The sequence below is a fragment of the Schistocerca piceifrons genome, chromosome 10 (assembly GCF_021461385.2).
Source record: "Schistocerca piceifrons isolate TAMUIC-IGC-003096 chromosome 10, iqSchPice1.1, whole genome shotgun sequence".
Taxonomy (NCBI): Eukaryota; Metazoa; Arthropoda; class Insecta; order Orthoptera; family Acrididae; genus Schistocerca; species Schistocerca piceifrons.
This window is the reverse complement of record NC_060147.1, coordinates 141851199-141872789: the sequence shown is the minus strand read 5'-3', so window position 1 is coordinate 141872789 and position 21591 is coordinate 141851199. Positions and strand designations below refer to the sequence as shown.

At 43.4% G+C, this 21591-nt stretch overlaps 1 protein-coding gene across 1 annotated transcript in view; it reads right to left on the bottom strand.

The window, feature by feature from the left end:
* LOC124718779 (centaurin-gamma-1A) overlaps positions 1 to 21591 on the bottom strand; it is a 327380-nt gene that overhangs the window by 76084 nt on the left and 229705 nt on the right. Inside the window, exons 6-7 of the mRNA XM_047244390.1 lie at positions 19196 to 19345; positions 18858 to 19108 (exon numbers count right to left, since the gene is read on the bottom strand). Of these exons, the coding sequence (XP_047100346.1) occupies positions 18858 to 19108; positions 19196 to 19345 (401 nt within the window). The remainder of the gene's footprint in view (positions 1 to 18857; positions 19109 to 19195; positions 19346 to 21591) is intronic.

The following is a 21591-nucleotide window of genomic DNA, read 5'->3' as shown; positions in this document are numbered from 1 at the left end:
ACCACCTCTGGGTGCGGTTCATACGTAACCCATTTGATACTACTTATGTAAATAAGATTTAGTGTTCTGATTACTTGTCGGGTGATGAAAACTCTTAGAAATAAACATACTATCGTGTTACTAGTTACTAATGTATTTATATGACCTGAATTACAATATGTCTACTGCTATAGAAGAGATCTCTCAGTGTTTGTACGCGGGTTGGACAAAAATATGGAAACACCACAAGAAACGCACGCTCGAACATAAATGCGGACGCTAGACAAGCCCGCAGGTCGCGCTGTCGTTTTTCACCTCGGATGACACCTGTGCAAAGTCCTCGATACGTTGCAAGTGCCGGCCGTGGTCGCGACAGTGTTGTGTGCATTACGTTAGAGATAAAATGTGGCAAATTGTTGGTGCCTCCGTGACCTACAGGGATGAAGTATTCGGTGTCTCGAGGCGCCCGTACCGAAAATTTCTTCCGCGTACAGGGAAAGTGGAAAAATAGCATCCACCGAGTCACAAACGGGGACGAAAGTGTGTGTCGAGTGATCGTAGCAGGTGGTCACTGGAGAGGATCGTGATGAAAAATGTGACGACAGCAGATGCAAAAGTCACTGCAGAACCGAATGTCGCATTCGCAAACCTCGTCGGCACTGAAACAACGTAAGCGAGGAACCGCAGAGCGACCCGGAATTCGAAACCCGTCATCGGCGGTGTATGTGGTAATAACTGGAAAATTTGCTGCTAAAGCCATAAAACCTGGTCTGTGGAGCAACGTAAAAAAGCCATTCGGTCAGATGGGTTTTGTTATACACCGTTTCTCACTTAGTATACATTTCACATGTAGCAGGAGTTGAGTGACAATTTGGGCAGCCGTACTGTGGTGTTCCACGGGCACGGGTCACCCTAATGCCGAAGATTATGTGAGCATTTTGACCGATCAGGTCCATCCCACTGTACAATGTTTGGTCCCCATTAGTGATGCCGTGTTCCGAGATGAAAAGGCCCACGTTCGCAGGACGAATTGTCGCACCTTCCCTGGACGCCACAGTTACCATATTTTAATACTGTTGAGCCTTTGTGGGTGAACGATGGCTATCCACCTCTATCACTGTTCCTTCAGCTTGTCACTATTTTGCAGGAAGAATGGTTTAAGATGCCCCTGAAAACCATGCAATATCTGTATTTATGCATTCTGAGATGAAAGGAAGCTTTTTTGAAAGCCAGCAGTTTTTCTACACAATATTACACATGGTAATGTATTGTGTTTTTGCTGTTTGCATATTTTTATCCATGCTCTGTAGGTTACTTGTTAATGCTTGCATATCACATCATGACAAATACGTTCGTACAATGTGCGCGCGCGTGTGTGTGTGTGGGGGGGGGGGGGGGGGGCGCACCCCTGCATAGTTTGCCAGTAGGCAACAATCACTGTGGGGTTGACACACACACAGCACCCATATTTGTGTGTGTGCGTGTGGGGTGGGGGGGGGGGGGGGGGAGGGGAGTTGGGTAAGCAGTAATGTGTAAGCAAAACCCTTGAACATTCACCAAATTTTCAACTGAATGTAGTAAAATTGTAGTTTCTTTTTTCATTACTGTTCACATTGTTACCAACCAGAGAATTAAAATAAAGCTGTCGAAGAAAAGTTAACACTTCAAAAAATTCCCTAGTTTTCTATACTCTGGATGATTCTAAATGGGTAGGCCACCAAGTGGAAGAACTAATCACATAAGGGAGGGTTTCTGCTGGAGTGTGTGAGTTTCAAGTGCTAGCCGCATTAAAAACAACTTGGAAGGAGTTTGTGACTGATATTTCTGATGGTTAATTTGCAATAATTGTACTGATCACACTGAGATAATCTTAAACTTTGTGCGTGGCCGAGCGGTTCTAGGCGCTACAGTCTGGAACCGCGCGACCGCTACGGTCGCAGGTTCGAATGCTGCCTCGGGCGTGGATGTGTGTGATGTCCTTAGGTTAGTTAGGTTTAAGTAGTTCTAAGTTCTAGGGGGCTGAAGACCTCAGATGTTAAGCCCCATAGTGCTCAGAGCCATTTCAACCATTTTTTAAACTTTGTGCCAAATCCCATTTCCCACTTTCTGTGAGCTGCTGCCTCAACTGTTGGACTGCCTGAGCAGGCCTCCAGGCCTGACCCCTGAATTTCATCACCACTCGTAATCCTACCTACGATTTCCGGAGACCACTACCAGAAATTCTGTTGAGGGGTACGTGTGATATCATTTCTGCTAATTGCACCTCTATTAGTTTCATTTCCAATGAGATATTCCACTAGCAGTGTCTGGAAATCATATGAAGAAACACCAGGGACAATGTACGTTTGTAACTAGAGTATGTGTGAATTAGAAGGAGTGAAGTTGCATGTCAGGCAGCCAAAAATGTATATGTGGGGGTGGTGTAGCACTATGAGCTGCCTGCCTCCTCGCCACATACGTCCCTCTTGCTACTGATGTACAGGGCCTCTTCCATTGGTCAACAAAGAGAGCTGAAGTGATGTTAATGTGCTTTCAGATATGCCAAAGTTTTATGATGCACTGGCCCTTCCTTTGTCAAGTTACACGCCCCGGTACCTGCTCGAAAGATACCTCATTTCCTCGCTTCCGTAAGTGCTGTGGATTGTCTAGTTTTTTAGCTGCCGGTCCCACAGTGGAGATAGCCTGAAGGCCTGTTCAGGACTCTGCCATTACATGTCTTCTGCGCTATTTGGGCTCCAAATGTTAAGCAAGTATCGATGATACAGGAATACATAAACTAGGACCAGCAGTTGAATTTGAAACAGGAGGATAGTCTGTGAGCAGCAAAAGTGATGCTCCACTGTAAACATACGAGGGTCGTTTCAGAAGTGCTGCACACTGCGCATGTACGGCCGTTACGGTGGTATGACCAAGTTAAAGTCATGTCAGTAGCGAGCAAGACTCCATGTGTGACCATCGTATGTGTTCGCTCGTTTGTATAGCTGTGTCACGAGTAATTCAGTTTTAGAATTGAAGCAGAAACTGAATCTTTTTGTGAAGAACCTACTTGTGTTCCGAAAGAATAAGCTAAACACAGTTGGCGAGGCATGTTTGTTGCTGTTAGAAGTAGTTTATCTTGGCGCAAAATTGAAGTAGATAGTCCCTATGAGTTAGTATGGGCAGAGGACATTCTTGCCAACCGGAATAAAATAATAATTGGATCCTTTTACCTATCCCAATTCGGATGATACAATTGCTGAAAGTTTCAAAGAGAACTTGAGTTTAATTTTAAACAACTCATACAATTATAGTTCGTGACGACTTTAATTTACCCTCGATATGTTGGTGCAAATCCATGTTTAAATCCGGAGGTATGAATAAAACAGCATCTGAAATTGTGTTAAATGCATTCTCTGAAAATTATTTCGAGCAGTTAGTTCATGAACCCACACGAATAGTAAACGGTTGTGAAAACACACTTGGCAAAAATGTTCAAATGTGTGTGAAATCTTATGGGACTTAACTGCTAAGGTCATCAGTCCCTAAGCTTACACACTACTTAACCTAAACTATCCTAAGGACAAACACACACACCCAAGCCCGAGGGAGGACTCGAACCTCCGCCGGGACCAGCCGCACAGTCCATGACTGCAGCGCCTTAGACCGCTCGGCTAACACACTTGGCCTCTTAACAACAAATAACCTGAGCTAATAACAAGCATCAAAAAGGATACAGGTCTAGGCGTAGCGAGGTTGAATATTGTAACTCCCAAAGCCTCCAAAAATAAACGAAAAACATACCTATTCGAAAAAGCAGATAAAAACTCTCTTGACGCCTTCCTGAGAGACAATCTCCACTCCTTCCAAATTAACAATGTCAGAAATAGTACCGGCAGCAAATGAGAGATTTATACCAAATAAATTACAACACGACGGAGCTGATCCTCCTTGGTACACAAAACGGTCAGAACACTGTTGCAAAAACAACGAAAGGAACATGTCACATTTAAACGGACGCAAAATCTCCAGGGGCTCGACTTATAAAATATATTAGTGGGAGGGTGGTGGTGGGGGGGGGGGGGGGGAGGATGCTGAGGGTCTTTCCCCGGAAAGTTTCTAAATTTTAGATGAAAAATAGTGAGTTTTAAAGTTTTTTTAACATTTTGGAGTCATATGATCAACATTAGAACCCCGAAAACTGGACTCTCGATAACTCGACAAGCCTGATACATTTTTTGGCTTTGAAATAAATAAATAAATAAAACATAAGCACACACGGTATTTTGTAAAAAGCTAATTTAATTTACAGTAATAATCATGCTTAGAGACTATTACAGAGCAGTGAATATATAAAAGTTAATGCTTTAATACAGTTAATACAGTATGCCTAATATTTTCAGTCAATAAGTATGTAATTAGCGGGTTTTAATTGGGTCTTACATCCTAAAAATATTTAAGTATTTGAAAATAACTAATACAGTACTACAGTAATATAGTAACACAGTAATAAACTAGTACTAATATTTCGAAACTGAAAATTTAACATTATGTATGTATATCATTCTCTATTTTATACAGATTTTTAATATTGCTCTAAATGCCATTATTAGGGCTAGAGTGTCTTTAGAAAGGTGCAAATGTCGAGTGTCTGACTGGATTACTGAATATGAAGTCGTTGATGAGTGGTCGGATATCCAATTCATCAGAAACATCTCGGTGGGCATGAAGAACAGCCAAGCTGTTCAATCGCTTCTGTCCCACTGTTGATCGTAGATTTGATTTCAGACGTCTAAGGGCGCTAAATGACCGTTCTGCTGTTTCTGTCGTGATTGGAACTACTTGGAGAAGCTTACTGCACTTCACTACTTCACATACCATTTCTCCAATTGGAGCCTCTTGTGTAATGTACTTTCTTACATCACGCATGGTTTTTTTTTTTTTTTTTTTTTTTTTTTTAAAAAGACCAGTTGTTCTTTATCAGCGAAATCGGCTAACATATTCAAGTGTAAGCGTAGTCTCTCAATGTCTAGGTCATTTTTGAAAAACTCAGTTGATTTTTCCAAATTTCATTCCCCTCTGTTAACTAAAAGCAAGCATTATTGTTCAGCTGCAATGACCTGTGTGAGTCCAGTTGAAACAAACCGCTCGATAAAGCAAGATTGCACCGTTTCACAAACTTCAGCGTAAATGTAGTATTCATTTGGGGTTTTGAAAGTGTGCGGTGAGCTGGCTTTGTTGTTTTCATACTTCTTTGGTACACTTCGATTCCGAGGAAGCGAAGGATCATCAACTTGTGAAGGTTTTTCTTTTAAACACAATTCCCAAAAGTGTTCAAAACTATCACGCCTTTCATTCAATATACAAATCAAGCCCTCATATGTTTCTTCCAGATCAGCAACACTTAGATGAGGGCACTGAATTTTTTCATTGACCTCTACTGGGGCTTCACTGCATGGTAATAAAGACGTAAAAAGAAATAAGTCTTGAACTGTAACATTTACTCAAGGTAGCCTGCACATTTGTAATCTGCCTCTGTTTTGTCCTCTGCAGAAACTGTTTCAACAAAGTTTAGAAGTTCTTCAAAGTTTTTCATTATTCTCAAGATACTAGAAGCTCGCATTGGCCATCGAGTCGGGCAAAAGTGTCGTAGACCAGCTTGGTCGTTGGCGCTCTGACAGCGTATGCTTCTGAAAGCATACGGTGTTTATTAAGTCCTTGGCTAAAGCCATAATATCCCTCATAGACGTAAGATGGCGGAGACTGTCTCCAACTGTCAAGCCTAAACTGTCTGCAGTGCAGTGCACATAATGTGCTTTTGCTTCTACATTCAACACTTTTTTTAGTACTTCAAACTTACCTCTCATCTTCGAGTCACCATCATAGCACTGTCCTCTTAAGTTATCCACTGACAAATCAAGACGAGCAAAAACGTCTTTTAAAATACAGTATGAATACAAAATGACACTTGTTCGTGAATCGAAGAATCACTTGTTTCGCCAACCATAATAGAAAAATGTTCAGTCTTCTTGATTGAAGCCAATACCTTTCTCAACACAGACTTTCGTAGTAGATCAATGATCTCGTTTTGAATATCATGGGACGGACGTCCATTTATACCCCGAGCGCCACCAATTTTTAAACTCAGGCATGTCATTCTTTCGGAGTTCCAACAATCGAAAAAAATTGAGTTTACATCTTCGTGCCCTCTAATTGCTAGTCCTTGTCGGTACAGAAATTGCACGGTAGTAAAAATTGTCTCAAGAGCTGAACGGCCTTTCTTCATATCACTATCTAACTGTTCATTAAACTGGGAGACCACACTTTGGTTAGTGGTAGAATTTAGTTTCAGAACACCTTCTTTATGTGTAAACGTATTTTCATGAGACGGAATTTTTCCAAAGCCTTTTCCCAGTTAGAAAACCCTACAGAAGTAAATGCATCTTGAAGAAAATTGTAATAGATTTTTAGCATCTGTCTCTTTGCAGATTTTGCCACAAACTTATCCGGCAGATGCTTCATATTATAGCCATGTACATTTGACCAACCAAGACTTCTGAAATGATCTTCCCTTTCCAGATTGTCCAGGATTTGGCTGTGAACGGCTCTCGCCTGAAGACGACGAAGCAACAGATGACGCAACAATTGTTGGAGGTTGACTTGCAGTATCATCAAGTTCCAAGCGCGCCTTTTTGGGAACAGATTTATCCACTGCAAACTTAACTCACAATATACTAAGAGACTATAGCGAAGGAATAAAATATAGTCATATAAAATAGTCCACTAAAGTCGGAACACTAAACACGTCTACAGCATGCACTGAACGAAACTATTCACAGTGAATGACTGCTACAGCAGGGTGGGCTTTATATAGCCGCGACGTCGTAATGTGTCTAAGCGTCAAGGCGACGCGGGGCGGAGGGTTCCGGGCGCTTCTGCTCCAGTCCCGTTCATGTCGTCGCTGCGGCCGTAGCGCTGGCCCGCCGGCGCCAGACTTTCGCGCACCGGGACAGATTTTAAGTGTGCCCGCAGCACCGTAACACTATCATGGTTCACACCATTCGTTATCAGTTAACCTGCTTACTACCATAATAATTAGTTGCTTTAACTCATTACTGAATGTATTTTACAAGGTAAATATCGTCAAACAAAGAAAATAAAAAATTCCAACATCATTTTGTGATTTTACAAAGCATAACATAACTAATAATTATTGGGGGGGGGGGGGGGGGGGCTCCGCCCCCCAAACGAACTTAAGAGGGGGCTCGGGCCCCCTCAGGCCCCTTGCAGTCGGCGCCTGTGAAAATCTCCGAGATTTGCGTTCTTTTACAGAAGCTCAAAATTTGGCGCGGACTTCAATGCGAGATGCTTACAACATTTTCCGCAAAGAAACTTTGGCTCGAAACCTGGTGGAAAATCCAAACAGATTTTGGTCTTACGTAAAGTATGCTAGCGACAAGACACAATCAATGCCTGCTCTGCGCGATAGCAATGGAAATACTGTTGACGACAGCGCCGCCAAAGCAGAGTTACTAAACACAGCCTTCTGAAATTCCTTCACCAAAGAAGACAAAGTAAATAATCCGGAATTTGAATAAAAAGCAGCTGCCAGCATGAGTAAGGAGAAGCAGATGTCCTCGGAGCTGTGATGCAACTTGAATCAGTTACAAAAGCAAGTCTTCTGGTCCAGACTGTATTTCAGTATGCTGTACAATAGCTCCACAACAGTTCCCTCGACGAAAGACTTGTATCCAAAGACTGGAAAGTTGAATAGATCACACCAATATGCAAGAAAGGTAGTAGGAGTAACCCACTAAATTACAGACTCACATCATTAACATCGATATGCAACAGGATTTTGGAACATATATTGTGTTCAAACATTATGAATTATCTCGAAGAGAATGGTCTATTGACACACAGTCAACACGGATTTAGAAAACATCCTTCTTGTGAAACACAAGAAGATCTTTACTCACATGAAATGTTTAGTGCAACTGACAAGGGATTTCAGATTGATTCTCGATTTCAAATTGATTCTGGATTTCAAATTGATTCTGGATTTCGAGATTTCCAGAAGGCTTCTGACACTGTACTGCACAAGCGGCTTGTAATGAAATTGCGTGCTTATGGAATATCGTCTCAGTTATGTGCCTGGATTCGTGATTTCCTGTCAGAGAGGTCACAGTTCGTAACAACTGACGAAATGTCCTCCAAGGTAGTGTTCTAGGCCCTTAGATATTCCTTATCTATATAAACGATTTTGGAAACGATCTGAGCAGCCGTCTCTGGCTGTTTGCAGATGATACTGTCGTTTACCGCCTAGTGAAGTCATCAGAAGGTCAAAACTATTTAGAAAAGATATATGTATAGTGCAACAATTGGGAATTGACCCTAAATAACGAAAAGTGTGAGGTCATCCACATGAATGCTGAAAGAAATCCGTTAGTCAAATCTAAAGGCCGTAAATTGAACTAAATACCTCGGAATTCAATTACGAACAACTTGAATTGGAAAGAATATACACAAAATATTGTCGGGAAGGCGAACCAAAGAATGCATTTTATTGGCAGGACAATTAGAAAATGTAACAGATGTACTGGAGAGACTGCCTGTGCAGTGTGTGATCCTTGCCATATTAGGATTGAAGGGGTACATCGACAAAGTTCAAAGAAGAGCAGCACGTTTTCTATTATCGAGAAATAGGGGAGAGAGTGTCACTGAAGTGATACAGGATGTGGGGTGGACAACATTAAAACAAAAGAGTTTTTCGTTGTGGCGAAATCTCCTCAGAAATTTCAACCACAAAATTTGTCCTCCGAATGAAAAAATATTTTGTTGACGGCCACCTACATAGCGAGAAACGATCATCATAATAAAATAAGGGAAATCAGAGCTCGTACGGAAAGATATAGGTGTTCGTTTTTTCCGCACTCTGTACCAAATTGGAATAATAGAGAAGTATCACGAACCCTCTGCCAGGCACTTAAATATGGTTATCAGAGTATCCATGTACAGGGTGATTATAATTAAAGTTAAATTTTCAAAACGCTGTAGAAACAACAACATTGGTCAGAACGACAAATTGCAACGGAATATTATCGGAGAAGGGGAAAACGTATGGCAGAAGAAAAAAAATGATGTGAAAATTGATCAATAGATGGCGCTGTATGAGTCATAATACGTAAATGAAACCACCTGTCATGCGCAAGACCCATTGAAGTTGGTATAAACACGTCAGGTACAGGGCTTTTCCTCCTTTCTCGTCTGCGACGTTCGCCATGACCGTCTCAATGCAGCATCGCGCTCCTGCAGAAGTTCCGGGCAGGAAGGCTTGAGAAAAAGAGCGTTGGTCCGATGACTGGCCGTGTGTCTGGAGAAAATGATTTGGAAATTCGAAAAGAAGACGGTTCTTTCGGTGTGCAACCTGGTAGAGGGAGGAAGCGAATTGATTCGACGTCAGTGGAAGCAGTGGCCACAGCAATGTAGGAGGACACGAGTGATGGTGTGCACATTGGACATACCCGTGAGCGCGGTGTAAAATGCTACGAAACATCCTTCTTAGCTATCCATTCAAAATTACCCTTGTGCACGAGCTGCTTCCTGTTGACCTGCCAGCAAGAGAGAGACCTCTGCTTTTGAATTTCTTTCTCTCATGGGATATAATGATTGGCCGTGGAAGATTTTGTGGACAGATGAAGCCCACTTCCATCTGACAGGACATATCAATACACAAAACTGTCGAATATGGGCAACGGAAAATCCACGCGCAAATCCGCCAGTGCCACTTCATCTTGAAAAGATCACTGTCGTGCGGGTTTACGCCATCATTTACGACAGGGCCATATTTTTTTCGAAGAGACAGGTGCTTCCGGTCCTGTTAACCTGTACCGTCACTGGTTAAGCGCTACGAGTGTCTTTTGCGCAACCACGTCATTCCAGCTCTCCAACAGCGTGGATGTGTGGATGGGATCATTTTTATGCAAGATGGCGCACCTCCGCACATTGCAAATCCAGTTAGGCAGCTGCTGAAGCGCCATTTCGGAAATGCTAGAATTATCAGCCGCCACTTCCTTGCAGCCTGGCCATCCCGATCACTGATGTGACTTCTGGCTCTGGGGCTATCTGAAAGATCTGGTGTTCAGTGTTTCGATTGCAAACTTAGCTGCATTGAAGGCATGCATTGCGTAATACATTTTGAACGTGACCCTGGAAACACTTCGATCGGTAGTGGAACATGCTGTTTCTCGATTTCAACTTTTTGCAGAAAACGGTGGGCAGCATATTAAACATGTTTTGTGCGAGGTAAACGGAAATTAATAATCCAATATGATTTTGATTGATGCTTCTCATGAGGTTTTGGCCTCAGGACAATTAAAAACCGATCTGATTAATGCTTTTTATGCGGTTTTTGGTCTCAGGACAACTAAAAACCGATTTTTCCCATCCGCTGTGATATGACCTTGTCTTACGTAACTAACGGTATCACACCTGTACACCCATGCACACTGAGTAGTATAGACTGTTTAACGTCAAACGTTCATCTTAGGCATTGTTGTATGATTCATTTGTCATTTGTAGTCGACCACTATGAAATTATAATGCTTAGAGCGCCATCTATTGCTGCATTTTGTAACTCTATTTTTTTTCTGCCACACGTTTTCCCCCTTTCCAATAATACAGGGTGTACATGAAGTCCGGGAACACTTTCAATTATTTATTGCACAAGAACTAAACATTATACAGATGTCATACATATTGCATTTTGAAGAGAACATTCGATATGCGAACCGTCCTCATTCAATTGTTGCAACTGCAAACAAAATTCAAAACCAGAATGAAATTTTCACTCTGCAGCGGAGGGTTGCAGGAGAGCTTCTGTGAAGTTTGGAAAGTAGGAGACGAGGTGCTGGCGGAAGTAAAGCTGTGAGGGCGGGGCGTGAGTCGTGCTCGGGTGGCTCAGTTAGTAGAACACTTGTCCGCGAAAGGCAAAGGTCCCGAGTTCGAGTCTCGGTCCGGCACACAGTTTTAATCTGCCAGGAAGTTTCATATCAGCGCACACTCCGCTGCAGAGTGAAAATCTCATTCTGGAAACATCCCCCAGGCTGTGGCTAAGCTATGTCTCCGCAATATCCTTTCTTTCAGGAGTGCTAGTTCTGTAAGGTTCGCAGGAGAGCTTCTGTGGAGTTTGGAAAGTAGGAGACGAGGTACTGGCAGAAGTAAAGCTGTGAGGACGGGGCGTACGCCGTGCTTGGGTAGCTCATTTGATAGAGCACTTGCCCGCGAAAGGCAAAGGTCCCGAGTTCGAGTCTCGGTCCGGCACACAGTTTTAATCTGCCAGGAAGTTCCAAAGCTCAAAACGCTTGTGTTTGTCATCGTCATTGAGCTTTTGCACTAGCTACATTTTGAATGGTTTCATAGACAGCTTCTGTCGCACAATTTTCCACACTGTCATTGGAACCATTTCGAGTTCACTGGATGCACGACGCACCGATTTCATTGGACTCCTTATGAATGTCACTCGTACGCGCTCCACATTCACTCACACTGGGACGTCCGCTTCTCTTTGCCGGGCACAAGCAACCCGTCGTAACGAATTTTTTGTGCCAGTGGTAAATGGCCTTCCTTGTTGATGGCTTCTTACCGTACTTGGTTCTGAACATACGTTGAACAGCTGTAGCACACTTGTTTTTGTCGAACTCCAACACACAGAAAGCTCGCTCCGCACCTGTTTGCTACTAGCGCTGACTATCGGCAAATTACCAAACTACGCTGTGGCGGTATACATGAAAAAAAACTTTCAGGGCTTCTCTTCAAAATGACATATGCATGATATCTGTACAATGTTTGGTTATTGTGCAATAAATAATTGAAAGTGTTCCCAGACTTCATGTACACCCTGTATTTCGTTGCAATTTGACGTCATTCTGACCAGTGGTGTTATTTGTACAGCGGTTTGAAACTTTAACTTTAATTATAATCACCCTGTAGATGAGGTCAGGTTACTTGTAGTGACCAGCCTCCCTACATAAAAACTGAATCTGTGTGTGGAAACAACCCAATGGAAACATACACCGCGTTGAGGGAGCTGTGTGAGATTGTAGTACAGTATCACCCTGGTCTGATCATCTGTGTGAAGGTCGGGTAAGCACCGAGGACAGCCTGACAAGTTGAAGGCCATCAAATGCAACAGAGTACACCTCTCAGGTTATTGTCAATGACATTTTGAGAGAGGATCGATGAAAAAACGTGCGAGAAACAAATATGAGGTTAGTACGTCTGGCGCTTCCGTTTATAGAATCATAACTGAAAAAAGAAGAGATGAGAAAAGTTGCTGCCAGATGGGTCCCACATGATCTGAGTTATCGAACAGAAGAACATTCTCTGAAAAGGACTGTTGCACTTGACGAAAAACTGATATGAGATTTTGAGCCAGAACTGAAGTCTCAGTCGTCACATTGGAAATGTTCTGACTCTCACGCATGAAAAAATTCTGCTGCCAATAATCGAAGGTGAAACTGATGGTAACCTTTGCGTATTACACGAATGGAGTCATAACTATAAATAGAGTGCCCCAGGGGATGTCCGTAGCAGACGCGTACAGTGGAACCTTGCATAGCAAGCATAATCCGTTCCAGAATCTTACTCCTAGTGCGAAACATTCGTTAAGGATGCGGGGTACTTTTCCGGTTCAATATTATGTAAGAATCCACACCTATTTCTTTCAGTCACTGTTTACATTGCATATGTTTTACAGATTTTTCATTGATATCAAGTAATGCAGCACACTTTCTAAACAAATCAGAAGTATTTTGTATATTTTTGAACCTGCTTAGGGTTATTAAAAAAATTACAAAGAAACTGACGCAATTTTTTTTCCGAAATGCTTCCTCAAATTGAGGTACCATTTAATCCAATGTTATACATTTAAAGGAGATCAAAATTTTTACCAGATATGCATGACATGATGGTTGAGGTACTAGACCTATTTAATTCCACCTTTAATGTATATTACAAGGATAAAAATAATCACATCTTACATTTTAATTTTTATAATTTTTTTTTCTAATAAAAATCTTATTTTTTTCTATAATTTAGTTGATTGCAATAAAGCTTGTGTCAACTGCATAAGTATGGACTATTGGAGGTTACCGAAAAAATTAGAGCAATGCTTTATAAATTTTAGGAAATATTTGTACCTGAATTCTGAAAAATAAAACTTGTGGGAAATTGCGAATGAAGATATGAGTCCAATTAAACTGTGACTCAGAACATTCCTGAAGCATGATCTTCATCCTGCAGCATTTCTTCATCTTCAAGCTTCCTCTTGGCATTCCTTTTGCACTTCTTGCTTCTCTGGTAACTTGAAGAGCAAATCTTTCAGCTTCATGCACCCGTTGTCTGTCACAAGCAAACAATTGATCTTCCTTATTAGAGCCACATTATATGCCTAAATTTCTCAGGACTTACAACCTTTCTATTACTCCATCATTGAAACATATCACTGCATCTAGTACAACAACTTTTAATGTATTTAGTCCTACAAAAACGTTCTTGGGTAATCTTTCCAATATGCAATGGTTGAAACTTTCATTTGTATTCTGAGTACCCCATGAAGATATTTAGTAAGCAAAACAGGGTCACTCAGCTCTCTAAAAATTTGTTTTATTTCATTCATAACAGGCTCAGGAAGAGAATGCTTGTGATGGTATGTTTGACCACTTTATTTTGGTTTTTGGCAACCACAGCATGTCCTTTAGGACAAAGTCCGTGAACAGGATGGTCATCTGTGGACAACTTATGAAAGTCGGTGGCCCATACAGCTTTCCTCATTGTTGTAACATCATTCAGAGGTGCAGTTTGTCTGATGGCCAGTGCATAACACCTCTGACGAAGGTCTATTTCAGTTTCTGTCAATCTGCTTCGGCCAGGCAGAGATTTTCCATCAGATAGCAACTTTCCTTTCATTTCTCTTCGTAGATTCCTCAATCTAGCACCCATCCTCTTTTGCACATGTCCACAACACTCCAGTTTTGTTACCGAGGAATCACCATAAACATTGAACTCATTAATTTTACTGAAAGCTACAGAGTCCACATTGGCTAGGTACTTCGTATATCTAAAACAAAAGTAAATACTAGCAAAGATAATCATTTACAAACACTAGAAACCTGCACTGTCACCAACATACACAATGTATCATACATATAATCGCTGGAAACAGAAAGTTCACAGTTCTTTTTGAAATTATATTGGTTTCTTTAACAGAAATAAAGGGGGCGTGACAGCATACATGACCGTAACTTTAAAATTTGGTATATATGGGTCATTTTTCATTTGAAACCCTATAATGTATATATCAATGTAATCAGGAAAGTACAGAATTTAATAGAGTCATAAAAAAATTTAGATTTTTTTCACCATTTATAAGTACACTGTATCCTTAAGCGAAACAATTTACCACACATGAATTAAAACAAAATACAAAACTGTGTTCTATGCAGAAAAAGTCCTAAAAGTTTTATCTCGGAACCACATTCAATAACGCATTCTGGCCAAAGCTTCTTCCAAGCAGAAGTGAGAGTTCTCTCGGTGACCCCTTTCTACGCCTTTTCGATCATCTTGACACAGGCAACGATGTTGAAGTGTTATTTTCTAAACTCTCTGAGAGTGAGATTGATAGCTTCAGTCAGCTCAGAGCAATGCTCGAAGAGTGCTTTAGTGTAGAGCTTCTTAAAGTTAGAGATGATCTGCTGTCCATAGGCTGCAGTAACGGAGTGGTGTTGGGAGGCAGAAATTGGATATCACTAAATTGAAATTCTTCAAGGAGGTGATCTTGTAGGCCGGGAGAATGGGCAGGAGTGTTGTCTACAACATGAAAGGCATGGAGTGGCAGATTCACCTAAAGCAAATATTTTTTCACCAAAGGACCAAACAATTCATTGAACCAATCACAAAAAAGGTCACGTGTCACCAAAGCCTTGATGTTGGACCTCCACATCACGTTTAACCTGCTCTTCTGGACTTAACACTTCTCGAAAGCTCGTGGAGTTTCTGAATGATAACAAGAAGCTGTTTAATTTTCAAATCGCCGTTTGCGTTGGCACAGAATAGCAGTGTGAGAGGATCTTGAAGTTGCTGATGAAGTTCTCTGCTGCCTTTGTGTCGGAGATGTCTGCTTCGTCGTCCCTCACAACGCTGTGGGTGCCGGTTCTTCTCGAACCGCCTACCACTTCTCTTAAACACTTCGGCCGCTGATTGTCCTGGCGTCTTCTCGACGAGGTCGGCGAAAATCATTCTCGCCTTCTCGCAAATGATGTTCTCGTTAATAGCGTCGCCCTGCAATTGCTTTCATTTGTCCATATAAGGAGCAACCTTTCCACATCGTCCAGAATATAAAACCGTTGTTTAGGTACTCTCGTTCGTCACTCCCTTTGAAGCACCTATCTCCTTAATCTTGTCTTGTCCTTGTTCTTGAGGATAATGCAAATAGTTGATGTAGACCGATTGTATGGACATGCTAAATCAGCAACATTCACACCACGTTCGCGTTTATCAATGATTTTACGTTTTATTTCTAGGGTCATTTTGTTTCTTTTATGGTCGTCATCTTGCTGCTTTATCTTCGGGGACATTTCTCGCATACAGTACTCGTACGAGCCCCACGTCTTTGGTTTGTTTCCCAACCCGGTGGGAAATGTTTAGATACAACTGTTGAAACTTCTAGTCAGATGACTTGGGTAATCAGATAGCGCAACAATGAAGGTGCCCGATCCGAAGTACAGAAGTTGACAAGCTGTTGGGAAGCTGTCATAAGCAAGAATGGAGATTATATTGATGGCCCGTAAAAGTATTTTGTAAAATAAATTATCTAACAGTGTACATAGGTTATGAAATGACCCTTGTATAAAACGGGACTTAAAAATGTATGTCTCCCTCCCTCCCTATCTATTCATCATCATCTAGTTTCATATCATGAATTTTCCTAGACATCCTCATCTCATCCTCTCTCTTCACTTACCGATGCCAGTTTGAACTTTTTTCGTCACTCTTCATTTGTAGAGGTTCTCGTGTGTTATCATCCTATCCATTCCACTTTTCATTTTTTCCATTTCTGTTAACCTACTGACTTCTCAAAAGCTTCATTTCACATGTGAGCATCTTTCTAGTAGAAATGTTCACAAATTTACCACAAATCCTTCTTTGCTTTTCACACTACTGCACGGCTCATGCTCAACCTTGTTAAATATACGGTGTGATAGGAGGAAAGCTACAAAGTTTGATGGGTGACAGTCTTGCTGATTGTAAACAAAATACACACATCAAAAAAGTTTTGCATCACCCTCGTTCCCAGAACTCCTGAAGATAGACGTTGTCTGTGGATATTGTATCACAGACTCAGTCCCTTTGACTGTTCAGAGATGTCACTAAACCCGCCCAAAGATGTAAACAATCATGCATGAGCAGCGCCTATTAGACGGAGGGGGTCCGACAGCCGATCACTTCCATTCATTCCACCAGGAAGGAGGTACACGGCTCGTGATGTCTGTAGTTCAACCACGCCTAGACGGTCAATACCACGGTGAATGTTTCTCGGACATGGAGCAGATACAGGGAGACAGGAACTGTCGATGACATGCCTCGCTCAGGCCGCCCAAGGGCTACTACTGTAGTGGATGACCGATATCTACGGATTATGGCTCAGAGGAACCATGACAGCGACGCCACCATGTTGAATAATACTTTTCGTCCAGTCACAGGACGTCGTGTTACGACTCAAACTGTGCGCAATAGGCTGCGTGATGCGCAACTTCGCTCCCGACGTCCATGTTTGCAACCACGACACCATGTAGCGGGGTACAGAAGGGCCCAATAACATGCCGAATGGACCGCTCAGGACTGGCACCACGTTCTCATCACCGACGAGTGTCGCATATGCCTTCAACCAGACAATCGTCGGAGACGTGTTTGGAGGCAACCCGGTCAGGCTGAACGCCTTAGACACACTGTCCAGCGAGTGCAGCAAGGTGGAGGTTCCCTGCTGTTTTGGGGTGGCATTATGTGGGGCCGACGCACGCAGCTGGTGGTCACGGAAGGCGCCGTAACGGCTGTACGAAACATGAATGCCATCCTCAGACCAATAGTGTAACCATATCGGCAGCAAATTGGCGAGGCATTCGTCTTCAAAAAAATGGTTCAAATGGCTCTGAGCACTATGGGACTCAACTGCTGAGGTCATTAGTCCCCTAGAACTTAGAACTAGTTAAACCTAACTAACCTAAGGACATCACAAACATCCATGCCCGAGGCAGGATTCGAACCTGCGACCGTAGCGGTCTTGCGGTTCCAGACTGCAGCGCCTTTAACCGCACGGCCACTTCGACCGGCGCATTCGTCTTCATGGACGACAATTCGCGCCCCCATCGTGCACATCTTGTGGATGATTTCCTTCAGGAAACGACATCAGTCGACTAGAGTGGCCAGCATGTTTTCCAGATATGAACCCTGTCGAACATGCCTGGGATAGATTGAAAAGGGCTGTTTTCGGACGACGTGACCCACTAACCACTCTGAGGGATCTACGCCGAATCTCCGTTGAGAAGTGGGACAATTTGGACCAACAGTGCCTTGATGAACTTGTGGATAGTATGCCACGACGAATACAGGCATGTATCAATGCAAGAGACTGGGTATTAGAGGTACGAGTGTGTACATCAGTCTGGACCACCAGCTCTGAAGGACTCGCTGTATGGTGGTACAACAGGCAATGTGTGATTTTCATGAGCAGTGAAAAGGGCGGAAATGATGTTTATGTTCATGTCTATTCCAATTTTCTGTACAGGCTCCGGAACTCTCGGAACCGAGGTGATGCAAAACTTGTTCTGATTTGTGTACTTCATACGGACATGATCTTTATTTCAAATGGTTTCTGTGATAGAAGGACTTCTATATATTTTTCTTGAACAACTCTAAAACGGCACGCTCCAGAGAAAACATGCCACAGTATAAGATAAAACTATATTATCTACGAGAATGATGTGGGCTGGAGCAATGAAATAAAATTTGTGCCAACATCGGGATTCGATCCTGTGTCCCCTGGTCACTAGGCGGGTGCGCTATCCCTTGCACTTGCACTACACTGGTTCGAAATGGCGTTAACACTGCCTGTAGCTCAGGTGTCTATGATTTGTCATATATATTTGATGTTCCTGAGACATATTGAGTCTGACCTTTATGTACAATAATGACACAAGCTGAAGCAACGAACTGAAGTTTACACCAGTGCCAAGATTAGAACCCGGGTGTCCTGCTTACTAGGAGGTGGGACTGCCGGTTTGTCAACGTGGTGCAGTGGATAGTGCATCTGCTTAGTAAGCAGAAGACCTGGGTTCGAATCCCGGTGCTGGTACAAATTTTAGTTCATTACTTCAGCCCTGATCATTATCGTAGATAAAGATGACACTCAATACGTCTCAGGAACATCAGCCATACGTTATGAGCTATATTTAATTTTCTACAAAAAAGATCGTATTCATTTTTTCTTTAGGAATAATGGTTCGTGTGAAGAGAATAGTGAAAATCTGGTGCAAACATGTGCTGTATCTGAGGTAGTTTTTGTATACCAATCTGAAGTAGTTTCCTGACTTGATAGGACACAAGTGACCCATATCAAATAGTTCATCTCAACTTCCTCTACACGACTGTGTAACATTGTAAAGAATGATAGTGCCTGAGTAATACAGAAAATAATAATGCACTTTAAATGTACTATACTGGAAACCATTCAGAATATGGCATATTCGAAGCCTGTACCTTTCCTCCTGACTCACCCTGTATGCTTACGAGAGACTGGAAAACACAAGTGTCTTGCCTTAACACTGAGGGCGCCGGGCGGAGCCTACCTGGAGGTGGTGGGGGTGGAGGAGGGCGTGGGCAGGTCCTTGTCGCGGCCCTGCGCGGGCGGCTGCAGGTTGTCCAGCGCCTTCACGTTGTTGTTGTCGTGCGGCGCGGCCTCCAGCTGCCGGTTCGAGTCCTGCTGCGCCGGCTGCTGCGAGGCGGGGGCGGGGGCGGGCGCGGGGGCGGAGGCGCGGTGCTTGCCGGCCGACGACAGGGTGTGCACCTGCCGCAGCGTGCCCGCCACGCTCGCCGCCTCCTGCGGAAGAAGCAGCGAGTCGGCGCAATGTCCAGCCTGTGGCCCAGGCGCGTGGCGGTGCGGTGCGGCGCGGCCGAGGCAGCCTACCTTGTGGGTGAGGGTGCTGGCGTGGTTGGGGGAGGCGGAGGCGGCGGAGGCGGAGGCGGAGGCGGCCACCAGGCTGGGCTGGCTGCCCCCCAGCAGCGTGCAGCTGCTGCCGTTGTTGGTGGGCGACGCCTGCTGCTGCTGCTGCTGCTGCTGGAACACAGTGCCACGAGGCTTTGTACCGTGTCACTTCCTGCTCTTAACAGCCCGTAGGTGTCCTGCGCAACTGTGAATGCCAGAGCCGGTACCCAGGGACTGGAGCTATTTTCCGATCTGGGAACGAAAGGACGCTCTTTCCTTAAACAATGTGTTCACACGGACAAGAAAAAAATAAAAATAAAAACAAATTTCCGGATTTCCCGGTTAAACATGCACTTTTTTCCCGGGTGAAAATACACTTTCTCCTGGGTGAAAGCACATGTATTTAGTGGTAAGTGACACCAAGACTTAATTTGCGCCGGAACGCGTTCCGGGCCGGTCGGAGTGGCCGAGCGGTTCTAGGCGCTACAGTCTGGAGCCGCACGACCGCTACGGTCGCAGGTTCGAATCCTGCCTCGGGCATGGATGTGTGTGATGTCCTTAGGTTAGCTAGTTCTAGGGGACTGATGACCTCAGCAGTTGAGTCCCGTAGTGCTCAGAGCCATTTGAACCATTTGAACGCGTTCCGGCACCTCACAGGGACCCTTTACTTTTTTTTAAACATTTCAGCACCGGAGATTTGAAATAATACAAGTGTATTAAATCACAACGTAACTATAATTTGCCGCTGCGCCAGCACAAGTGAACGTGACAATGGGTCGCCAACGTGATGTGACTGGCAGGAGGTAGCATGTGTGTGTTTTAATGCCGCCGCAACCAGCGTTGATGCTGCCGCCATTATTATTACTATGCTGAAGTTACGTGCCGATTGTTCATATGAGGGGACCCGCTGCTTGGCGCGGTCAGTGGCGCCGCGGAGTAAAGTTGTGTCAAGGCCGCCAAAAATTACAAACAACAATAGTGGTTTTTCAATTAAATTTTTACACGTAGACTCTCGTGTTAATTAAATGATATAGACCTTTCTCTTTGGCTATTGACATAGAAACTACTTAATTATTTTACGAGTGTAAAATTAAGTCATAGATATATTTTATTCTATTAGTTACATTTTACATTTAGAAGCGAATTTATTCGACGTAACGATCAGCTGCTATTGTACAAAATGCACACGGAATTAACGTTTCGTGAAGACGTGGGAAATCTGAATTGTACGAGACCCAGATGGAGCAGGAATATCTTCATCATTGTTAACCGCTAAATGCCTTGTTGATTAAGACTGAACACACGTTCATAGAGCAGCTACAAAGCAACTGTTCGAACGTTGCGGATGGCAGCATTTGAAAACATGATGGCATAGTCACGAAGACTACCGACTTGTGCCAATACGTATGAAGCATAACTATGGGCCAAAGTGACACTGGTACGGCGGCAGGCGGTGGCAGCTGTTGTTTATATTGGGACCTTGTGGTGTTATGATTTTGATTATATTACGGTTTTAAAACCTGAATTTGCGAACAGTGTTTTCTAAAAAATGATTTCTCATTGTAAATCTTATCACAAGTCTCTTTCTGCGGTCGGTCGGTGTGTGTGTGTGTGTGTGGGGGGGGGGGGGGGGGGGAGGGAGGAGTGGTAGAAGGCGGCCAAGGGGGCGCGTTCCGGCACTTAAAAGTTTAGAAATTAAGCGCTGAGTGACACTACACTTTCCCTTGGAGCTGTAAAACGTATCAATCCTTTTTGAAGGTAAAAGTCTGGAATAGAGCCTGTGGCATACTTATGGACTTGTATCGTGATGGAATGTTGTCAGCGCTTGTCGTGAAGTATGATGGGAAAAAAAAGAGATCAGCTGTTTGTGTTACGCAGCTAACAAGAGAGCAGCAGACAGACGACGCCATTCCAAGTAATTCATTCGGGATAAAGTGTGAAACGTTGCTGTAAACAAGGATTATAATTTTAATTGCTCTCTGTCTGAGTGGCAGGTATTTGAACCCTGCTAGTAGTATCTGCAAACTACGGGCAGCGTCGCAACCCAGGATACATTCGAAAAGCATGGGATATACATCAAATGAATTCGCAATTGCGAATGAAGACTACCGTCAGCTGTAGAATAGAATGACGACAATGAAAATTTGTGCCGCGCCGGGGCTCTTCGTAGACGCACGGTTGACAACATATGGAAGTTTGGGTTTGGCCGTGAGTCGTGCACGGATAGCCAAATGGTGAGGCGATAAGCGGGAAATCCGGGTTCGAGTCCCGGTCCTGTGAAAGTTTCCGTAGTCGTCACTGCAGTCTACAGCTGACAGTAGTCCTCATTCGCAATTGCGAATTCGTGTGATTTGTTTCGTAACGGTTGTGGTCGCAGC